Raw genomic sequence first — 20069 nt, 5'->3', positions numbered from 1 at the left:
TAGCGCAGATGCGTTGGACACGTGTTTGGTGCGTGGTGATTTACACCATGCAACCACGGAGACCCACGAAGACAATTATACATTCTGACATGATTCTGTACCCCTGAGCATTAGCCTATAATCCGCGGCGAGCGGATGATAGACTATAATAACGTGCTCATTATACATGCGTCGCTCTCAAGAGCCTCCTTCTCCTTACCGAACGACAAATGCACTTCACGGCAACCAACGCTTTCTTGACGTCAAGCGAAATGCACAAAAATGGCGTACGATACGGCTGCGATAATATAGAATAACAAAAAACCAAGCGCAATCCGCCTGCACGAAAGTAGCGACGATGACGTGGAGCGGCAGACATCGCACCGACGGCTAACTTGACCCCCGGACTTGTTTCTTGGCGGTTCCGATCATGGTGTTATTTACCTGAAAAAGGCTTAGACGGTACCGGAAGGAACAACGTTGTGGTTCACCTTCGTCGCGAATCGCAAGGAGCACAGAGACTCGTTCAAATGCGCCGCCAACGGTGAGAGGTTCAGGATCATCTGCCACAGAACCATGTCAAATTAGCGACTCCACATTCACAGATCCTGCGCTCACCAGCGTCTTCGAATTCCCGCTCAGCGAGTTTTGTAACAAATACGTCAGCTAGAAACCGAGTCAGCGTCGATCAGGAAGATTTGGCCAAAACGCCCGTAGATCACCTTCGAATTCCTATATGGGATATGCTTCTCTCCTTTTTCTCCTTTCTCGCCTAGTGCAGCGATGACGTCCCCAAGCGCGCTCAAGCTCTTGTTAATGTTCTGCGTCTCTTTCAGTCGTTCTTTGTCCCCCGCTGCTCCGCTTGAGTTGAGGCGCTCGCTACCAGCCAGGTCAACGAGATTGAGACTGCCTTCACAGCTCTCACCGGTGTGCGTGTTTGTACCAGAGATTCGGAGTGTGAAGACAGAGTGCGAACGCGAGGAACGCTCGTTCATGAGCGTGGCTGCCACGGTGCGCCGGGAGTTGGCGACACGAAGGAGCGAGGTGACAGACGCTGGGGACGGGAGAGACATCACATTCACATCAGTGACACGTGTTCCGGACTTGTCGTGTTTGATCTCATGCTTCTTCTTGTCGAACTCGCCCTTGCCGAGGAGGTCATTGATTGTTTCGTTATACTGCGAGTATTCTTCTCAGATCAGTCCCCGAGATGCCTCGACAAGATACGTACGATCTCGAGGAACTGGCCGTCCATCTTGTACTCCCAGCCTTTAGACCTGAGGTCCTCGGCAGCTTTGAACACCTGGTTCACTGCGCGGGGTATCACACCTGTCGTGGCATCGGTCTGAGAAATAAGTAGGTAAGATGCATGTCGCTACAAGAAAAAAATAACTACCGATCCGCCTTCCATAGTGAAAGACTTGCCAGAGCCTGTTTGGCCGTACGCAAATATGCAGACATTATATCCGTCCACACAGCTTTGAGCGAGGAGTGAAATCTCCTCGAAAACTTCCGCCTGGGTTGATTCGGGTTCGAATACCTGAGGAAGAGCTACCTCAACATTGTGCAAATATTTTTAAGGAGAGAACGAACCCGATCAAAACCAAAATTATAGACTTCTTTGCGCTCAGAGCCCATGGCGCTGGAGCTTGAAGAGGAGACGATGATCTCTTTGTGATCCCTTTTATCAGGAAATGATAAATCTGCTTCCCGTCCCCTTTCCTCATCATCAGGAGTTGGGCTGCCGGTGAACGAAGACGAAGGAGACAGGTCTGATGTGAGGACGGGGCGAACTCGACAGAATACTCGAATGTTGCCCTTGAGCTCCTGAACCATGTTGTGCAACTTCCGGCGAACCATCTCGCTTTCCCTGGCATCCTGCTCCAGGTCCAATATTCGTTGTCGTGCGGTTTCGAGTTCGAGCGTCTTGTCTGAAGTGGTGGTCATTGCAGCATCGAGCTGCATCTGTGTGGCAGCATTCTGTGCCTGGAGAGCATTAATCTGCGCATTGAGAGTGATATGTGAGGTGGACTGATGTGATAGTGTTGCCTTGAGATTCGACACGTTATCTCTCTCCTTGTCCAGATCACCCTTCGCCAGCCTCAGTTCATCTGCGAGCTCTCTTGCCTCCCTTGCTTTACTCTTCACTTCCATCTCAAGCTCCATGACCTCTCTTGCATGCTTCATGCGCAATTTCTCGATTTCATCGCTTGCGCTCACCAACTCTCTCCGCTTGTCAAGCTCAAGCGACTTGGCGTTAGTGAGCTCGAGGGAAAGAGCGCGATGATTCGCTTCGAGCTCGGCGACTTTGGCGCGCTCTGCATCCATAGTTTGTGCTAACCTTGCGGCATTGGCAAGTTGTGTGGATTCGATTGAAGCGACCTTGTTTTGCAAGTCGGAGAACTCTTTAGATTGTAATCCACTTCCGCTAGCGACTTCGCGATCCTGAAACAACACGTCCCAAAGGACGTGCGGGTCCTGTTAATGAACCTAGTTGTTTTGGTGGCGCACTGGTTGCGCGGGTTGTCCGCCGTATTGCTGACGTTAGATAATTTCGGTGGTTCGGGTCTCGTGAGGCGTTGTGGGCCAGATGGCTGTTTCGTTGCAGGGCCCGTTGTCGTAGTTGGTCTGTTAAGGCCTCGACTGGCAGCTAGCGGACGAGCGGTAGCTCCATTGCCAATTGCTGGGAGTTTACGGGGTTGATCAAGAGCCTCTGCATCGAGATCATCCTCTGCTTTTCGTTTGTTGCCCGACGTCGACATAGAAAAGCCTAGTGTGGTAGCGATAGAAGGGACTGGCGGGTCGAACGGGTCGGGAGATGACCTCAGGCGCGGTAACCGCGACATTACGAAACGTTGAATTATATTTCTCGGAATCAGTGACAAAGAACAACTTTCGCGACGCGTCGGTACACGTGATCGTAAATAACCCTTTCAAGGGGGGTGACAGGCTGATGTCACAAAATTTATGTGTGGCAAGTTATACTACTCGTCTTGCAATGTTAACGCTCTCAGCGCGCTTGCCAGCGCGTCTCCTGCCAATTGTTTGCTTCCTCGTCCACGAGTTCACTTGTTCAGACGCGTAGCTATGCGACACAGCCAAAAAAGGGCAAATCGTGAAGCAGGCTTGTAAGTCCGCGTCCAAGTTCAATTTATTCCTGCTTGAAATGGATGTGTGCTGCAGCGCAGGGATTCAAGGGAAAGAAGAACACTCTCGCTGGTCAAACGGAACCTGCGAAGAAGGACAAGAAAATGATGGTATGTTCTCCTTCTTGGAATTCTCATCATGGCCTAACTTCCGTCCATTAGGCCTTCCAACCGCTGCCCGTCTCGCAACTTCCGCACCCACTATTTGAGAGTGACCGCCCCGATACCCTCGCCTTGCAGTCATTTCATCCCGTATGCTCCGAGTATCTTTTTGTGGATATTAGATTGATGCTTCCTGATAGGAAATGCTTACAAGGGTCGCCGAGTCTCAACCACTCAAATTCCCCCATAATGACAATGATCCATTCCGTATATTTGGGTTACCAAGGAATATACTTGTCGAGGTTCGTGCTACGTTCACATTAGAGCACAGGTAATTTGATCGGTTTGCCTTTTAGTTCCGCCTACTGTCCAAGCCCTGCTCTGTGATACGTTCCGTTACGATCGATGCGATTAACAAGTTAGACGCAGCAAGTGAGAAGAACAGCAAGGAATCCAGGGTTGTTTTTAGTACGCTCCTTGTAACCATCACACAGGTTTTTATTGACATCCTTCAGCCGGACCCCAGGGCTGTGGAAAGAGCTTCCTCCTCCTGCAAGCCTTACAATATTGCAATGCCCGCGATTGGCTAGTTCTTTACATTCCTCGAGGTTCGTACTTCTAAATTTCCCTAGCAAGGCAGTTCCTTAGCATCTCTCGCAGCAACTAATCTTGTGAATTCTACCACCGCCCACGCCTACGACATGCGAACTCGGACATACCTTCAGCCAATTTTTGCTTACCAAACTCTTCAGCGGTTCCTCAAGGTTAATGCCCCACGGCTTGAACAGCTGCGTACCCAGACCGAGATAGAGATTGAACGTCGCCCACCAGTGCCTCCTGGCACGCCCCTCGTGGAGCTCATTAATATTGGCCTCAAGGATCAGGGTCTTGCTCCAACTGTGCTTGATGCCGTGCTAGAAGAAATTGGGAAGCAGACAATGTGAGCCACAGTTCCCCGTGTCCGAGACGAGCATAGTGCTTAACGGATGGATCATAGGTTCCCGGTGCTTCTTGCGATTGACGACTTCCAGGCGCTATATTGCAAGTCGCACTATCGTGACCAACATTTTTCGGCTATCAAATCGTACCATCTTTCAATGCCACGCCTCCTGCTCGAGTACGCATCGGGACAGAAGTCATTTGTAAGTGGATATGAAAGTCTGACCATCTCGTCATCTAAATGGAATCATATCAGGTTCGCGGTGCAGTCTTTGGCGCGCTCTCCATGAGTAACACAACATTCCCGCTACCTCTGGAGCTCCGTGAGGCGCTTTCTCTCGAGTATGACCGTCCGTATGGGTCATACGTCAAGCGCCAGCCGGAGCTCGTAGAGTACGCTCACGGCCTAGAGAAGCTGGTAGTTCCCAGCAGCCTCAGCGTGCCCGAAGCAGCATCGGTTTTCGAGGTGTGGATGAAAGATCGGGCAGTGCCTTCGAGTGAGTAATATTACTTAGTTCGTCTGTTTCGTGGAGTGCTTGACTCGATCTTGGATCAGAACCCAACGATGAATTGTTCCTGGCAAAGTATAGCGAGGCTAGCGGGAATGCAAGAGCGTTTGTCTGGAAGGGACTTTTGTCGTCCATATCCGTATAGACAGGCATTGTGGAGCAAGATTTCGATATTGTATGGGGCCGCGCGGTTGATGGTCCGATGTCGTATATCAGATTCATTGGGGTATCATTATTCCGCCTAGGGCCTTGTTACATGAAGGCATGATTGGAGAACCTACCATACGCGATTTTAGTGTGGCTATCCCGGTCCGTTAACCCTGAACTTAAGTTAAAAGACTACGCCTCTTGTTGCGCTAACTATATATTGAGTGGTAGGAAATATGCAGTTGTATGGCGGGCCTTAAACGTTGACACTTGCTTTAAGTTCGCTCCCTCGGGGCAAAGGGTTTTCGGCGAGTTACATACTAACTCGGGAAGCACTGATTATGGCTTGCTGCCTCTTCATTAATTTTTGACTAATCCTGCGATGCTCGCAACTCTGTTGAGCTTGCGCAAATGTACGTACTTACCTCGGAGCATCTTCCCGTGTTTTTAAAAATGCTTAAGCTGCGTCGTCTGAACATTTGCGGAAAATTGAGCATATCAATCTGTCAACTCACAACGTCATCAAGCATCTGCAATCCCTGCATAGGTGCTGTGGCTGCGTGTCCGTGGCATGTCGCGGCCAGACTAAGGAAATATACGGGTGGCGGGGTACCAACGTCGTCGTCCGAATCTCTGATGGTCCACATACTAGTCGCGGTCAAAATAATCTAAATAATAATCCAAATACAAGGGAGATGTCCAATATGAATATTGTGCTACTATGAGTCCAAGCACGTTACTATATCACGCACACAGGAAAAGCATCAGGGTTATCGCTTGAGCACTGGTAGATTTACTGACATTGTCCCGCACAACCAGATAGCTGACGATGACTATATGATACGCAGTGAATCCACACCTCGACTCGTGCGGAGGGCAATGTCATGGGCCGCGAGCATCTCCACAACGTCCTGGTCGGCACTGTAATGCACCCAGCGCGAATGAAGGATTGTTTGATTGGCTGCATGTGCCTTCATCTGCGAAAACTGCTCAGGTATTTCCGAGTTGTGCAATGCGGCGCCGACATTCACGAGTGTGAAACCACAATATTTTCCGTGACGGAAGTGTGCAAATATGGTCAGCGCCCATAAAAGCACGAACGCAACAGTAGCCACGATCACGTTTGGCAGCGCCGATGTGAAGACGAGCTGTTTCCCCGACACTCGCCCTGGAACGTAAGCCGTGCCTTCGCCACCCATGATGTATGCTGAGGGTTGAGGCATCTCAGCGATATTCACCAGTGCGTTGCTGGAACATACGCATGAAAGATGAAAAAACTTACCCTTCGCCGCAGCTTGCGATATTTGAGTGTAACCTTGTGTAAGGTTCTCAAGGGGGCTTAGTTGAAGTGTTATTGCTCCACCTATATTGTTGGAATCGATGGCGTTCATCTGAGCATCCGAAAAGAGGAAATTGACTTGCGTCTCCGAACCGAGGCCGAACCACGTTGATGTTGCAGGGCCCGAGTCTGTGGATAGGTACGACGTCGCTACGCCAAACATTAAGGAGGTTTGCATGAAGTCCAAGTTCCCTTGCCTTGGATATGCTTTCCCTTCAGGAAGTGGCTGGACCTCCAATATGAAGGACCCTTGTGTGCGAACCTCGCGTGTTTCGATTGTGATGTTGGGCTTGCATACGAGGAATGCGAGCTCATAAGTGTTATTTGGCGCAGTAAACTGTAGAGTCGGTATGCCGGTAAGATCTGGGTAGATGGAAATGATATTTATCTGGTCGCCCGTGCAGCCTTCAGGTGCACGCTAATGATGGCAAAAGTTGTCGAGCCGTCAGACGGCAGCGTCTGAGTGGTATGATTAAAGACGTATACAGTTGGGTCCAACACATAGATCCGTGTTACAAAGTTGGATTTGTACACCGCTGGTGTGGCTTTAGTCGTGACGGAGGCTACAATGTTGGAAGAACTTACGGAAAAGGCTGCTCGGAACAGCGATATCAAGATCGAGATCCTCGAGGTATGCGGTAACGGCCGTTGCGGCTACGCTGCTGCTATTCATCGCTTTTGACGACTGAAGACTTGGTAAGATTCACAGCCTTTGCCCATGTGCAAAAAGGATTGAGTCCGGCCACGTCAGTTAGCCATCTTGCAGTTGTCGAAGCTTGGATGCTGGTCGGCATTGGCGCGACATAAGCAGCATATTCACCACGCGAGTTGTTTGACATGGTGTACGCATATGACATACCAAGGGCCATCTCTGCCCATGCTATCGAAGCAGGATACCCGGGGGAGACGGCCAGCTTCATAGGTGGGATAGTTTGTCCGGATGCAACAGGACTATCGCGAAGCACAAAGATTGAAGCCAATGAACCCTGTTCAGAATAAGTTCCTTACCTGTAAAAGCTTAATGGCGGGATGGCACCAACAGAAAACGCCTGGATATCTCCGTCGGCCAGAACGGGCTGAATGCTCACTGTAGAACTTCGTCAAGCGTCTGTCACCAAGGCAAGACAATTCCACCCACGAGCGGCAGGTGCGAGCGCCGATGCAACCCACGCAATACCTGCTGCGACAAAGGCAGTAACGAAATATCGAGAACAATGGTTGCGTATAATGAGCATGATAGTCTCGGTTATTCCACAGGAAGGGTTGGAAATGGTATTGATTGCAGAAAGGGGAACACCTCGGGGACGTGCACGAAGAAGTCTAAAGAATTCTTCATTCTTGCCACAGGCTTGTCAAAAACTTTAACAAAATGAAGTAGGCTACTTACCTTCAAGCTTGAAAGCAGATCATGCACGGGATAAAGGGAAATGCTGATGATGATGATGCTGATGGTTGTTAATCCGGATTTCACAATGGCTTGAAAAAAACATGAGCGATACTATCGGCTAAGACATTATCGCGGTTTCATACCGAGCCATGTGTTATCAAGTTCATTGTACAGTGCTCTACCGAAGGGGACCACTTTGTAATGGACCGTGTAGCAAAACGACAGATACGCAATGGTGATGAAAGGTACAAGGAAGGTTTTCGTAAGTTCCCAGGTGCCTTTCAGCAGAATTTCCCTGCGGCTCGTGGTGCGGCGCTGGCGAAACAGCTGTGGGCGAATCGGGGTCTGGAAGTTGCTTGAACTCGTTGTATGATGCTGGTAGTAATCAAACTGGTCTTCATCAGGTGAGAGAGACAGTCTGGATCTTTGAGGGTCTGAAATATTCTCTGGATGACCAGGTAGAGAGCGAGAGGGTGAAGAACGCCAGTGGATGGGTATCAACGGCAGGTTGTCCGTGGAGATGGTGTTCGGGTATGGGACTTGCTGATCACTGTGCATTCTGACAGTCCATAGGGAATGAACCAGTTTGCTTAGGACGCTGAGGGAGACGGGAACCACTGACCTGTTATTGTCGCTGGTTTGGTTCCAATATCATGTCCTTGATGATTTCTACTAATCAAAATCAAGGGCGCAGAGGTTGAGGCAGAATTCACAGCATGACGGACTGAAGATATAAAAAGCTCATTGTATACACAGTTACCGTCCAGCCAGTCAATTATCTGAACACATCATATTATAAAAACAAGCGTTACAAACTCATATGTTTATGCGCTGCAAGCTCGAACTCAATCATTGCAGTTAACTACCAATCATTTCATTGATTTCAAACAATAAAACTTACCTTTCACGTGTCCGTTCGTGGACATGGATCGGCAGATCAGTAGCACAGAGAGCTTCGCCACAGTAGTGACAAGCCTTTCAACCAAGTGATCATGCCATCCGTGACTCTTCGCATCAATTAATGGAATACCAAATGGAGAAGAAACGGAAAGATGCTGAAAATGTCCCTGATCTGTGCACCTGTAGGCTGTGACTCCTACAAAGGCATCCTACTTAGAAGTGGTCAGGCCAAGGCTGAGTGACGAGTGCCCCGTTACTGTTTCGAAATTAGTTCGGCTCCCAAATCTTCAGAAGAACAAGGTACGTGCACAAATCAACTTACATACCGGGCCAGGACTCCAGTCACCTGCCTTCAACACGTAAGGCAAAAAGTCAACTGTGCAACAACGCTCTCCCAAGGTTGGTAATGCGTTTCCACTTACCCACCCTCGTGTTTTCACTCTGCTCATCTATGGTTCGCGCCGCCGCTCACTCATATGATGCTTTCCTCAGTAATTCCGCGTTTTTCAACCTGATCTCCGTACCCTCTCAAGTGTGGATTTCATAAGACTGACTAAGATCACGTGCATCTATGACCGTCGAAACCGGAAGTTGTTGTTTGCATTTTGGACTCAATCACTCCGAACTTCGACTGAAGCCTGTACTCTTGAGTCTTGACATGCGTCGCATGTAGTACTTCCCACCTAGCCAGACCAATAGTCGTTCCTTCGTATTCGTCGCATACAACCTCATGCAACCCGGCCCCAGTACTACCGGACTCTATTTAATCATGGCCAATTTGCTGAAAGGTTAAGGTATAGTTATCCAAGTATGGATCACTCCTCTTGGCAATCCTCGTATTTCCATGCCATTGTTTGCCGCCGTCCGTGTTGGCCGTGACATTCAATTCTTCCGGATATACTTCAATCATGTGCTGCATGTGAGTGATTGTACTAATAATTGGCGCGTCCATAGAAGGAGCGACGTTTCCATCAGATGCAGCGTGACGTGTTGCACAGCGCCGTATACCCTCATCTCCAGAAGAGGCATCGAAGGGTTTACCAGTTTTGTAGCTGACCGAGTTGATCCTGTTTTTTTGCACCCGAGTGAAGTCCTTTTGGGTCATAGACTCCTGATAGGGTTCAAGCGCAGACCTCATTTGACTACTACAAAGATATCCTAAATCCTTATTACACCAGATGATTATGTAGTCGTCCTAGTTGTGCTTTCCGCGCTACAATGTTCCTTTTAGCCCGCCCGAGTTTTTTCATAGTGCTTGTAGTCACCGTCAGTGCTGCTGAGAGTCAGAGTAAGTACTCAGCAGGCGTTTGTTCATCGATCGCCCGCGAGCATGACAAAGCTGATTTCCTTTGATTCTAGCATGGGTCAGTCTGCCGATGAATGTTCCGCAAAATCTATCGGACTTGGTCTTCGATAGTCCTACCGTCCCAACACTTTTCGGAACCCCCCCACAAGTAATCAATTCAAGCCTTGATTTGAATACGGCCAAGCTAGCTGTGTACTCATCCGACTGCGTTCTATGCGCCGGCAACACGTCTTTCGATGTTTCCATGTCATCAACTGCGAAGGTCCGTTTCTTAATTTTATGCACCAATATGATACACTTTACAATTTTTTCAGTCTCTCAATTATTCCTGGGCCTATTCAACGCTGGCTTACAGCGGTAATGTGTATAGCGACACTTTTGGATTTGGTGGCCTTCTTCAAGTGGCCAATATTCCGTTCGGTGGGTGCTACTGTCTCTCAGGCCCTCCCATTGTATGAATGACGCCTTTCTACAGGCTTGATTGAGACTGGCGGTGATCCTGGTCTTGCATATATGTTGTACAATGGCCGCCTGGGCCTTTTCCCGGACCCTCTCAATGCTACTGCAGCGTCACAACATTTTCTCTTACAAATGTACCAGTCAGGCCAATTGCTCAATCCAGTCGTGGGGATGCGCTTTGACCCAATGAATCCCAAAATCACTATCGGTGCTCTGGATCCCAACGATTATCAAGGCCAAATTAATTGGGTGCCATTGACGACTCCCAATGCTACATGGACATTCCAGAACACATTTATGATTGACGGCTTGAAGGGGTACAATGGATCTTTCCTCCCTCAGAGCGAGAACTTACTTGCGGCCCTTGATTCATGTAAGCTCTATCCATATGCTTGCATAGTGAACAAATTTAATTTTTTTGCAGTGTGGACTGGAATATCGATGCCAAATGTCGATACATACGTGAAAAATCAAGGCTTTGCAGGAAATGTGCATTATTCCCTCAACTACAAGACCGGTGTTGCATCGTACGTGTGCAATTCAACTGTCCCGCCCTACGTAGCTCTCACGGCTACCATCAACGGTGTTGATTACCCAATGGACTCTCTTAATAACTTGTTACGGCCCCTGGCAACGAATATAGCTCCTGCAGGCTGTTGTCCGATAGCCCCAATGAACAGATCGACTACCTTACCAAACCTAAATTTCGGATTGCCCTTCCTTCGTAGCATCTACCTGTAAGTTTGAAGCTCTCCTCTGGGTAGTTCGTCCCCCTTATAAAGTTATGAAGCGCGTACCGATTCCCAACGGACGGCTGCCCCGGGTTCTACGGTTTTGCCTTTCCTTCCGGTCCTGTGAACCGCACCGCTGCACAACTGTCGCAAACACCGACATCTACGCCTACGAACAGCGCACAGTGCCTCGCACTGATCCCCCCAACCTCAACGCCAACACCGTCCTTTAAGACTGCTCAGCAAATGCTTTTTTCGACCAAGAAGTACAACGTATATGACAGTCCACAGAATATGTCGGTGTCTCTGCTGGGGGTTGAGAACTTCCCGGCAATAGTGTGGAACTCGAGCTCGAGTAACTCGAACTGACACGGCTCGTATGAATTAAAAGCACTGCGTCATTTTCTCGTCATTTTCTTCTTCATAACACCGCTGTGGGTAGGACATGCAGGATTGTGGAGTATTCCTAGGCATATATTGTGGTATCAATGTAATTGAATGTTAGTGTGTTCTTGAGTCTTTGGTCTCATAACTCTCGTTCAGTGAATTGGCGCTAATTGTTCATTGTAGGAGAAATCCTTGGACCGTTCGAGGCTTTCTAGAAACTGAATGCTTTTGGGGTCGAATTTCATTTTCGGATCGAAGGGTTCGAACTTCTTGCAAGCACTAAACTCCGAGTAACGCCGAGGGCACATGAATCAATTGCAAGCTCTCACTTGTAGGAGCAAGTCGACAAAGTGTCATCGCAATGAAAAGTTTACGGACGCTTCCATACTACCAAGACATTATGTATCATTAGGTACCATCCACAACATAGATGATGAATCGGATTCATAATGGCTCCACTATCGTTACCGGCGACCCAGGTACGATCAATGTACAAATGGTGTACGGAGTGAACCTAACGTTAAGGTCTGTTAGAAGTGGAAAGTGCAATGGAAAGGAAGGGGTGATCACATGCTCTTCGATACCATGTCCACATGCACACAAGTTGGATCTCTGAGAAGCTCCCCACATCCTGCCCTGGTACGTAACAATGATTTACTTCATGGTTTGTTTTACTATTGACGGAATGGTGACATTTTCTAGACTTGCCCACTGCTTCTATCCGGTCGTCCTTTTTTTTTTTTTACCGAAGTCAGCGGATGCAACCACCAAAAACTCCAACGTGCGTCGAGTTTGACTACCCGCAACTACTAGGTTCAGATCGTCGACAGCCAGACGGCTCGATTGGCTGAAGCCTGAAGGGCGGGTGGGAGGCGTCTGTACCATTGACAACTCATTTGTTTGACGTTGCCTTTCTCGAAACTACAAGATCCTGCTTGTCCTTGGCTTGTGCATGCCAAATCCGGCTCCTGCAAGACAACAGAGCACTGGACAGCCTTATCAAACCTTCGGCGAGGCGCTCCACGTCCGTATCGAGACCGCCCATGTTGATCGGGGAGATGATTATGCGCTCTTTGCCTCGCAACAGCGGTGCATCATTCCAGTCTTGGAGGTTCCTGAACTTCCTTCACCACCTTGCATATTTTCAGCAAGAAGAATGTTGGTTTCCCGGTGAGCAGCGTCGGATAACATTGGTACCAACAGCACTGCGACTGCGATCATCCGTGGAATACGGACATCATGCCTCGGCAACAAATATCCGATATGAAGGTCTCGAGCTTGTCTGTAAGTTTGTGGAATCGATCTGATGGAACTGGGTGCACTCACGAGTGACCGAACATCACGTATCATTGAGCACTGCCCTCGTGTGGATGCCAAGCGGGTGTCCAAACCATGAGAACTGGGCGGTACTCTGCTTCGAATACTGAGAAGCTCCTTGTTATGATTATCACTGTTCAAGTAATATGTGCCCGGGGGAGTGCTTTGCAGATCAAGATTTTTAGTTCGAACTAACTGCATCCCAGGAACCCGTTACCGATTTGAACGTCCTTGGGTTTGTCGGACTGAGTGCCTACTACTGTGCAACACTCTCTAGGTCGCATCCTCAAATGATTAATGTTACCCTCGATCGAAATACCCACAAGCTAACGGTGTTAGTACTCGACCGACTGTGTGTTATGTGCCGGCAACACGCCCTTCGATGCCTCCTTTCCATCAGCTATCAAAGTCCATTATTTAAATTTTTCTTCTCAGAAAAATCTAATCAATTCTTTTGTTCTAGTCTCAATTACTGGTTACTCATAGCCTTACTCAACACCTGCTTACAATAGCAATGCACCCAGCAACAATGTTGGATTCGGTGGCATTCTTCGAGTGGTTAATACTTCGTTCGGTGAGCTCCATCTCTCGGTGCGCCTTTTCTGCCACAAGACTCTTTAACACAGTGTAGGTTAAATTGAAATCGGAGGTGATGAATTTGTTAGACAGCAGTTATTGCCTGGGCGTTTTCTCGAACCTCCTTCTGCCTCCACCCCACCGCAACCTCGGGACATTATTGTCTCTACAAGTGGATCAGGGTCTCGATCGACGAATCCCAATATAATTATTGCCTATTTGTGCCCCGGACTATCAAGGCATGTTAGTTAAAGTACAATTGACAACTCCCAATGCGACATGACGACATACCAGCACACGTCATGGTCGATGGCTTGAAGGGCCGCAATTAATCATGTGATCCTGACAGTGACATTGAAGATGTGACAGATTCTTCCATTTCTGTGAAGCATCTACCTGCGAGTGGACCATTGTTTCCTGGAGTCAGGTATTCCATGAATTTGCGTGTGTACCGATTCCAAACAAATGGATGTCCCTGGTATTACAGTTTCGCATCCCTTTCTGTTCCAGTGAACCTCAGAAGTGCACAGATCTCGCAGACGCCAGCTTCAACACCGACATAAAGTGTGCGACGGCCGCGCCGAGGTCAACGTCAACAATCTCTATTGTACTGTCTAGATGAAGCTATCATCCGAGACGTATGATGTGCTTGGCACTAGACCTGCAAATGCCGTTACTGAGCGCTGAGCGTAGATGATATGAACTATCGAAGTTGTTGTCACACGTGGTTGGATTGTGCGCTGGATTTCTGCCACAGGTTACAACTAAATGATAGGAACCGACTATACAACAAATTGAACTCACAGACGTTCCTACGTTTAATGACCTGACCTTCCACGCTATAGATCAGTAGTAGAAATAACATGACTGGCCATGACCAGTTCACAACTTATCACTCCAATCAGATATATGGTCTTCGGATGCGTTTTATAGGATGCATAGACGGGTCATACGACATGACATACGCAATATGAATACGTAAGAGGGAGGTACAATCAGACCGTCGAGGGGTACAGCATCTATCACACAGGTGGGTCAATATGACAATCGAAGGAGAAAACGAGCGGACGCACAACACGGACGCCCTCCGAGTCACCGAATGCGCGTGGAGAGCGGACAAAAAGGTTCGCTCGATATCTTTCGTTTCCCAATATGGATTGCGCGTTTCGATTTCGATTTCGACTTTTTAATTTTGTCCGCTGGCGTCCTTCATAAGAATACTACGATAACGAGTAGGATAAGTAAACGAAGGAGAGTAATGTTGTGAGACCGTTGTATGTTGAATCTTACCGAACTAACACGCCCCATCAACGCTTGACTGAGATCACGTGCGTCTATGACCCGAACTTCGAAGGCTGATAGCCTGTACTTACTCTTGAGTACTGAGTACATCAGCAAAACACTTTGCACTGTGGAACTCTGTGAGACTGTACAGAATTCGCCCACAGAAGCAAAGTGATATTCTGATGCTACTGAGTCTTGACATGGTCGCATTAGTACTTCCCAGAAGTTCCCACCTAGTCAGACCAATAGTTGTCCCTTCGTATCCGTCGCATGCAACCTCATGCAACCCGCCATAATCGCCCAGGCCCCAGTGCGACTGGAATTTATTCACTCATTGCTGAAAGGTCAAGGTCTAGGCTACTTATCCAAGTACGGATCACCAAATTCGAATCCTCTTGGCGGTCCTCGCATTCGCATGCCATTGTTTGCCGCCGTCCGTGTATACTTCAATCATGTGCCGCATGTGAGTGATTGCACTACTTAGTGCCATCGCCATTCATCCTGTTGGCACCCTTGTCGCTTCTGTATCTCTCGACAACTATGTCCGTCTATGGTGGCTTTCGGATCAGCGGGCCATTGCCATATTCAAGAACTCAGACTCAGCCCTGAGTTGCATCACGTTCTCCATGGGCGGCAAGCACATCCTCAGCGCAGGTTGGGATTACATGATCTCAGAATGGTCAGTGCCCAAGTTGGTAAGTCCTAGTCATTTCCCATCCCTTCGTCATCTGATCTGGCGTCTTCTGGATGCCAAGGCTCGGGTCTCTGATTCAAAGGCATCTTTCCATCATTAACTCTGATGTCGTAATTCGAGCATACTTCATGGCGCAGATTCTCGCCATTAACACCACCCACAATGCATGCATCGCGGGGGACTTGTCTCCCGCTGAAGAACTTCTCACGCAAGAAGTCAACACCGATGCCAACGACTATACCTCATATACCAACCGCTCGTTTGTTATGGCACGCAAACGCCACTGACCACGCACTTCAGGGTGCCATCAAGGTGAAATAAACCAACCCATCATAGGCTCCTTATGAAAGGCTGACTGTCATCTTGACGCAGTCCGTCATTCAGCCCACCTTGACAGGGTATATCTCCAAGGGCATCGCCCTCTGCAGAAAAGTGCGGGTCCGGTACGCGAGAGCAGCATTTGACATCGCGTTTTTGTTCGCGAATGAAGACTCAGATTGCTCATTTCGTCATCTTGATCAAGGCATGTTAAATATACTCTATTCTCCATCACATACTGTTTTCAGGCCATCGCTTTTTTACATGCGGATCAACATGAGGAAGCAGTTCTCTACCTCCGAGAGCTAGCCGCCGCTTGTCCGAGTGGTGATACTCTTGTATGTCGTGTTGTTGAAGTGAGTTACATGAATACCCCATTGATGGTACTGATCTCTTTGAACTTTGAATATTAGGGATATATCTGTGTTCAACTTAGAATCAATGCCATGGATGACGAGCATCACAATAAAGCTGCTGACCATTTCGCCGCCGCTGTCAACTCCTGCAATCTCTCATCTGTAGATGCCATTGATATTATGTACGAGGACTTGGTGGTGGTAAATTGATATGATTCATCTAAAGATGCCGTTCATGCTGAACTATGTTTTTTACAGCTGTTCGGATGGAACCTCAAGTCTTTGTGGCAAAATGCACGCCAGAAACTGTGCGATGCGCTCGGTCCAACAGCAAGTCTGAAGTTCGTAATATCATGCAGGCTACAATCCTATCCACATTTCACTCAGCTTTCAAGCACGAATGCAGCACGCTCTATATTGCCAACGGAGATGCTGCCCTCCTTGTAGGCGATTACGACACGGCTATTGGCTTATACTCTATAGTGACCAATCTCACCTCCGCAAACGACACCATCTTTGCAAACCGTAGCAAGGCGAAGTTAGGAAAAATCTTATGGGAGGAAGCGCTTCTCGATGCGAAAGGTGTGACAATATCTACTCAAGCTCATTCCCAACGAATGCTCACTTTGACGATGAATAGGCCATCGATCTCAACAGTTCGTCTTACGTTGAATACCAGGCGAAACATGAAGCGATTCATGGCGCACAACGTTTTGGTGAAGCTATTGAGACCTTCATAATCATGTTATCCAAGTCGGATGACGCTCCCGAGGCGCAGTTACGAGGTAAGCCTTGGAACGTTCGTGTGTCAAATCGGAGATGCTTATCTCGTCCTACAGAGCTGCGTCAGCAGTACGTTTCTCCATCCGAAGCAGAACGTGCTATTCGAAAAGTCATTCACGCTCAACTTGACACTGCCCCGCTTCGTGTACTCAACATCACCACTGGGTTCTTATGCGATTGAGGTGCGCAGATTAGCCGACTTCAAAACGAGCACAGAGTACAAGGAGCTTCTGTCTTTGACATGAAGCATTCAGAACTCCGAATGAAACACGTCACAGACGCTGTGGCGACGTACTTTCCAATGTGTCATGTTATCCCATAGATGGGAAGAGAAGGAGCCGCTGCCTGCAGGAAATCTATGACAAGCTCATTTACAAGCTCAGTTCGCTCAGCAGCATCGGCTGCCTGACTTCGACGTGGAGAGCATAGGGGATTGGTTGGATTCCGCCGATTCGCCCAGATAAGAGGAGCTGGATGATTTGAAATCTCACACACTGAGCGTTGCGATTAATCGTTCACCTTGGACAGCCTTTTGGCGCATTTCTGCCAGCGCGGCGGAGAATATAAGAGGATTGCTTCGGATCGCGAGATCACCGCACAAGTCAAAAACATACCTTCTGTTGACGCCACGATGGATGTCAGGATCCTATAAATATTGTAGCGTTTTTTTTTGAAGACGAGCCAGCTCTGAGCGGGTTTTAGTTTGTATCTTGACGATAATACTTTTTAGTATCACAGACGGATCCCCTCTAATTTTGTTCACAACAGATATTGGAGACCAATAATTAATGCCTTTTCATCTTCACCCACAATCCCGCAATCGCTCCGCACGATAAACCAATTTACGCCTCTCCAAAGTACGAATTGCGCTAAGGATATCGATATCGATTGCGCGAGAACCGTGACTAAGCCGCTTTAAGCCACTCAATAAAGTACGTAGCTCAGCGTTGAAGATACCTAGACAATGAACAAAGACGTGGATGACGCATTCGAAAGATCAGAGGACAAGATCTACTTGTTGGTACTCTACAGGTCAGCTAAATCAAGAAGACAAACACAAGATAAACTGTGGGTTATAGTGATGGTACATGTTGATAAACACAGTTACTAGACTGATTTGGGCTGTGGAAAATCAACTCCACTGACTGCCGGGATTCACAACGCCGAGCCTCTGTCCTTATGTTAGTGGCGATGATTATTTAAAAAGAGTCGAGACTCCAGGGTCGAAACTAAAGACTTACTTTAGTCGAGATTAACATCTGTAATCGAACAGGGTAAATAGAACGTTCGAAAACAAGGCCAGCACTGGAGAATTACCTCCGACATCAAGAGTCCTCAGCAAAGTCATCTAATTAGACAGTGTCACTAAGATACTACCGTTGGCACGTTAGAATTCAACCTACATGGTTGACTACGAGCTGAATGCATATCTAGTTAGAGGGCGCAAATACTACAAGACACGTCGCAACATACCTTCGAGGTTCTGCTCAGCGCGCTTCTCGACGACTGCGTTATCAACCAAGTGAATATAACGCTCGGCAGCAAAATCAGCATTGGAGAATTACCTTCATCAGATTCGGGGTCAAACAAATCTAATTAGACAGTGTCACTCAGATACTACTGCAGGCACGTTAGAATTCAACCTACAGAGTCTGATGAGACGAGCTGGATGCATATCTAGTCAGAAGGTGCAAATACTACAAGACACGTCGAAACATACATTCGAGGTTCTGCTCCAGGCTGTTGTCGACGACGGGTGCCGCTGCCGTCATCTGTACCAAAGCGATGGCAAAAAAAGCACAAGACAAAGCGAGCTTCATGGTGGCTAGATCGGTAAGAGTGTGTTACTTGGGGTGTTGAACTGTAGAATCGATGCAGGGAGTGGAACCTTTATATCTTTGGGAAGCCGGATTTCAGACCCAATTCACAGACCGACTCTTCGTGTCGTGTCACTGTCATGTCTTGATCTGATCTATATATTGTTCTGTTTTGCATATCTTGAGGCTAGTGCTCCCTTTTGACTCACATGATAATATACAATGACCAGAGGTCTCTTCGGATCTCTCTTTTCGAACAGGGACAGTTGGCAATTGTTGAAATAGAATTCCATGGGCTCTGAATAAACATAATCACTTACGAGTCATCAACTCGGAGTGCTCCTCTCATGCTAGACTTTGCGCCACAGGACACTCAAGCCAAAAAGCACCTGACAAATCACCATTAGGTGGTTAATTTACTGCTGACAAGCAAAGAGGTTCAACAACAGACATAACACGCACCTTCATGACTTCGTATTCGCCTCTTCGAATACACGGTCTAGAGCATCAACTTGAAGACTCTGAAGACGCCATTCTCATTCCCATCAAACACTTCATCTCTGGTATCCTACCGCAGATCCCCATCCGAATCTCTCTTCCCGCACAGTGATAGCTGGCAATTATCATTATGAAATAGAATTCCATGGGCTCCAAATAAAAATAATCACTCACAAGTTATCAACTCGGAGTGCTCCTCTCATGCATAGACTTTACGCCCTAGGGCATTCAAGCTAAGTAGTATCTGAAAAATCACCATTAGGTGGGTAATTTGATGATACCTGCTGTTTGCAAAATTGTTAGCTCCTCCAGTGAGACTTTGGATTTTTCGTCCTCTAAGTTGATTTGTTGTAGCTCGAGGCTTGAGTCGACAATCAGTTGACATACCCTTCGTCAAAATACGCCGTTCTTGCTTCATGCCCCTGCGTCTTAATTCTCCGAGCGACTTTGTCTCTTGTCTTGTCGAAGTAATCTCAAATCATTCTGAGTATGTTAAAGTCTTCAAGTGTAACATCGATCAACATAATATCGTTAACGTTCATCGTTCATACAATTCACTGCGTACCAGTGAAACTGATCACTCTTGCTTTCCACTCCCAGAACACCGCTTGTGTTCTATCTACGTTGTAGAACGAGTACGTGGAAAGATCAAATTGATAACTTGATGTAGTCTCGGACCCAAATGTGCGTCGGTGTGTGAAAACAGCGACTGCGATTACACGTTCTTGACACCAGATGCGGCGCCTGGAATGAGGCTAGCTGCGCTATTTTCTCGAGGGTGGAGCTGGATATGGAGATTGTGGATACCTTGCTAGGTGAGTACGCTGTGAGTTTTTATGTTGCTTCACAGATATTGATATTGATAACCTCTCATCAAGACGCCCACCGATCAACAAAAGAGCCCGAAACATGCAAGGCCTTGTGAGGCTTACATGAACATGCATGCTATGATTTAGCATTTACAGCTATGTGCAAAAACGTTGACAGTACACGCGTGACTCGAATGTTAGCCTGTTCAGCAACCATTATTTGAGTAAAATGTGAGAATATGTGGCGGCAGCACAGAAGCCGCCGATAGCGGAGTTTGAAACCTTC

The 20069-nt window shown here is 47.8% G+C and overlaps 5 protein-coding genes across 5 annotated transcripts; 2 read left to right on the top strand and 3 right to left on the bottom strand.

The window, feature by feature from the left end:
• Nucleotides 1-127: 127 nt before the first annotated feature.
• On the bottom strand, nucleotides 128-2505 carry EDB91DRAFT_510080 (P-loop containing nucleoside triphosphate hydrolase protein). The gene is made up of 7 exons (XM_041327526.1): nucleotides 1573-2505; nucleotides 1376-1519; nucleotides 1211-1324; nucleotides 702-1157; nucleotides 598-645; nucleotides 471-542; nucleotides 128-423 (listed from the first exon to the last, which is right to left on the bottom strand). Exons 1-7 carry the CDS (start codon nucleotides 2305-2307, stop codon nucleotides 370-372), a joined length of 1623 nt encoding a protein of 540 aa, XP_041182392.1. The 5' UTR covers nucleotides 2308-2505; the 3' UTR covers nucleotides 128-369.
• A 469-nt stretch (nucleotides 2506-2974) lies between these two features.
• On the top strand, nucleotides 2975-5266 carry EDB91DRAFT_1101766 (mitochondrial ribosomal death-associated protein 3-domain-containing protein). The gene is made up of 9 exons (XM_041317266.1): nucleotides 2975-3236; nucleotides 3288-3377; nucleotides 3428-3529; nucleotides 3584-3695; nucleotides 3743-3835; nucleotides 3888-4167; nucleotides 4225-4369; nucleotides 4423-4663; nucleotides 4723-5266. Exons 1-9 carry the CDS (start codon nucleotides 3150-3152, stop codon nucleotides 4818-4820), a joined length of 1248 nt encoding a protein of 415 aa, XP_041182391.1. The 5' UTR covers nucleotides 2975-3149; the 3' UTR covers nucleotides 4821-5266.
• Nucleotides 5267-5347: 81 nt separating this feature from the next.
• Nucleotides 5348-8193, bottom strand: EDB91DRAFT_1101762 (uncharacterized protein). The gene is made up of 9 exons (XM_041317265.1): nucleotides 7692-8193; nucleotides 7549-7637; nucleotides 7300-7498; nucleotides 7170-7248; nucleotides 6855-7112; nucleotides 6747-6826; nucleotides 6579-6697; nucleotides 6105-6549; nucleotides 5348-6029 (listed from the first exon to the last, which is right to left on the bottom strand). The coding sequence occupies exons 1-9, from the start codon at nucleotides 8104-8106 to the stop codon at nucleotides 5656-5658; spliced, it is 2058 nt and encodes a 685-aa protein (XP_041182390.1). The 5' UTR covers nucleotides 8107-8193; the 3' UTR covers nucleotides 5348-5655.
• Nucleotides 8194-9240: 1047 nt separating this feature from the next.
• Nucleotides 9241-11775, top strand: EDB91DRAFT_1101750 (aspartic peptidase domain-containing protein). The gene is made up of 7 exons (XM_041317264.1): nucleotides 9241-9736; nucleotides 9808-10016; nucleotides 10069-10174; nucleotides 10230-10586; nucleotides 10638-10950; nucleotides 11004-11444; nucleotides 11515-11775. The coding sequence occupies exons 1-6, from the start codon at nucleotides 9667-9669 to the stop codon at nucleotides 11311-11313; spliced, it is 1365 nt and encodes a 454-aa protein (XP_041182389.1). The 5' UTR covers nucleotides 9241-9666; the 3' UTR covers nucleotides 11314-11444; nucleotides 11515-11775.
• Nucleotides 11776-17497: 5722 nt separating this feature from the next.
• On the bottom strand, nucleotides 17498-18631 carry EDB91DRAFT_509838 (uncharacterized protein). Its single transcript, XM_041327525.1, has 8 exons — nucleotides 18380-18631; nucleotides 18307-18324; nucleotides 18225-18251; nucleotides 18133-18165; nucleotides 18063-18077; nucleotides 17977-18007; nucleotides 17901-17918; nucleotides 17498-17830 (listed from the first exon to the last, which is right to left on the bottom strand). The coding sequence occupies exons 1-6, from the start codon at nucleotides 18477-18479 to the stop codon at nucleotides 17985-17987; spliced, it is 216 nt and encodes a 71-aa protein (XP_041182388.1). The 5' UTR covers nucleotides 18480-18631; the 3' UTR covers nucleotides 17498-17830; nucleotides 17901-17918; nucleotides 17977-17984.
• Nucleotides 18632-20069: the final 1438 nt, after the last annotated feature.

The sequence above is a fragment of the Suillus paluster genome, assembly GCF_016628075.1.
Source record: "Suillus paluster strain FC165 chromosome Unknown EDB91scaffold_4, whole genome shotgun sequence".
NCBI lineage: Eukaryota > Fungi > Basidiomycota > Agaricomycetes > Boletales > Suillaceae > Suillus > Suillus paluster.
The sequence above is the reverse complement of the archived record's forward strand: the minus strand, read 5'-3'. Positions and strand labels throughout refer to the sequence as shown.

Bases quoted from the DNA above. Each gene is read 5' to 3' on its own strand.
- EDB91DRAFT_510080 (XM_041327526.1), bottom strand. From the start codon at position 2,307: ATGGATGCAGAGCGCGCCAAAGTCGCCGAGCTCGAAGCGAATCATCGC. The intron at 543-597 runs GTGAGCGCAGGA...GTTCTGTGGCAG, and splicing joins GCGGGAATTCGAAGACGCTG to ATGATCCTGAACCTCTCACC. The intron at 424-470 runs GTGAACCACAAC...AGCCTTTTTCAG, and splicing joins CCTTGCGATTCGCGACGAAG to GTAAATAACACCATGATCGG.
- EDB91DRAFT_1101766 (XM_041317266.1), top strand. From the start codon at position 3,150: ATGTGTGCTGCAGCGCAGGGATTCAAGGGAAAGAAGAACACTCTCGCT. The intron at 3,696-3,742 runs GTACGCTCCTTG...GACATCCTTCAG, and splicing joins GGAATCCAGGGTTGTTTTTA to CCGGACCCCAGGGCTGTGGA. The intron at 3,836-3,887 runs GTTCGTACTTCT...CATCTCTCGCAG, and splicing joins AGTTCTTTACATTCCTCGAG to CAACTAATCTTGTGAATTCT.
- EDB91DRAFT_1101762 (XM_041317265.1), bottom strand. From the start codon at position 8,106: ATGCACAGTGATCAGCAAGTCCCATACCCGAACACCATCTCCACGGAC. The intron at 7,638-7,691 runs GTATGAAACCGC...GTTTTTTTCAAG, and splicing joins ACTTGATAACACATGGCTCG to CCATTGTGAAATCCGGATTA. The intron at 6,030-6,104 runs GTAAGTTTTTTC...CTCAACCCTCAG, and splicing joins ATCGCAAGCTGCGGCGAAGG to CATACATCATGGGTGGCGAA.
- EDB91DRAFT_1101750 (XM_041317264.1), top strand. From the start codon at position 9,667: ATGTTCCTTTTAGCCCGCCCGAGTTTTTTCATAGTGCTTGTAGTCACC. The intron at 9,737-9,807 runs GTAAGTACTCAG...CTTTGATTCTAG, and splicing joins CAGTGCTGCTGAGAGTCAGA to CATGGGTCAGTCTGCCGATG. The intron at 10,017-10,068 runs GTCCGTTTCTTA...CAATTTTTTCAG, and splicing joins CCATGTCATCAACTGCGAAG to TCTCTCAATTATTCCTGGGC.
- EDB91DRAFT_509838 (XM_041327525.1), bottom strand. From the start codon at position 18,479: ATGAAGCTCGCTTTGTCTTGTGCTTTTTTTGCCATCGCTTTGGTACAG. The intron at 18,166-18,224 runs GTAATTCTCCAA...TTGATAACGCAG, and splicing joins TGACCCCGAATCTGATGAAG to TCGTCGAGAAGCGCGCTGAG.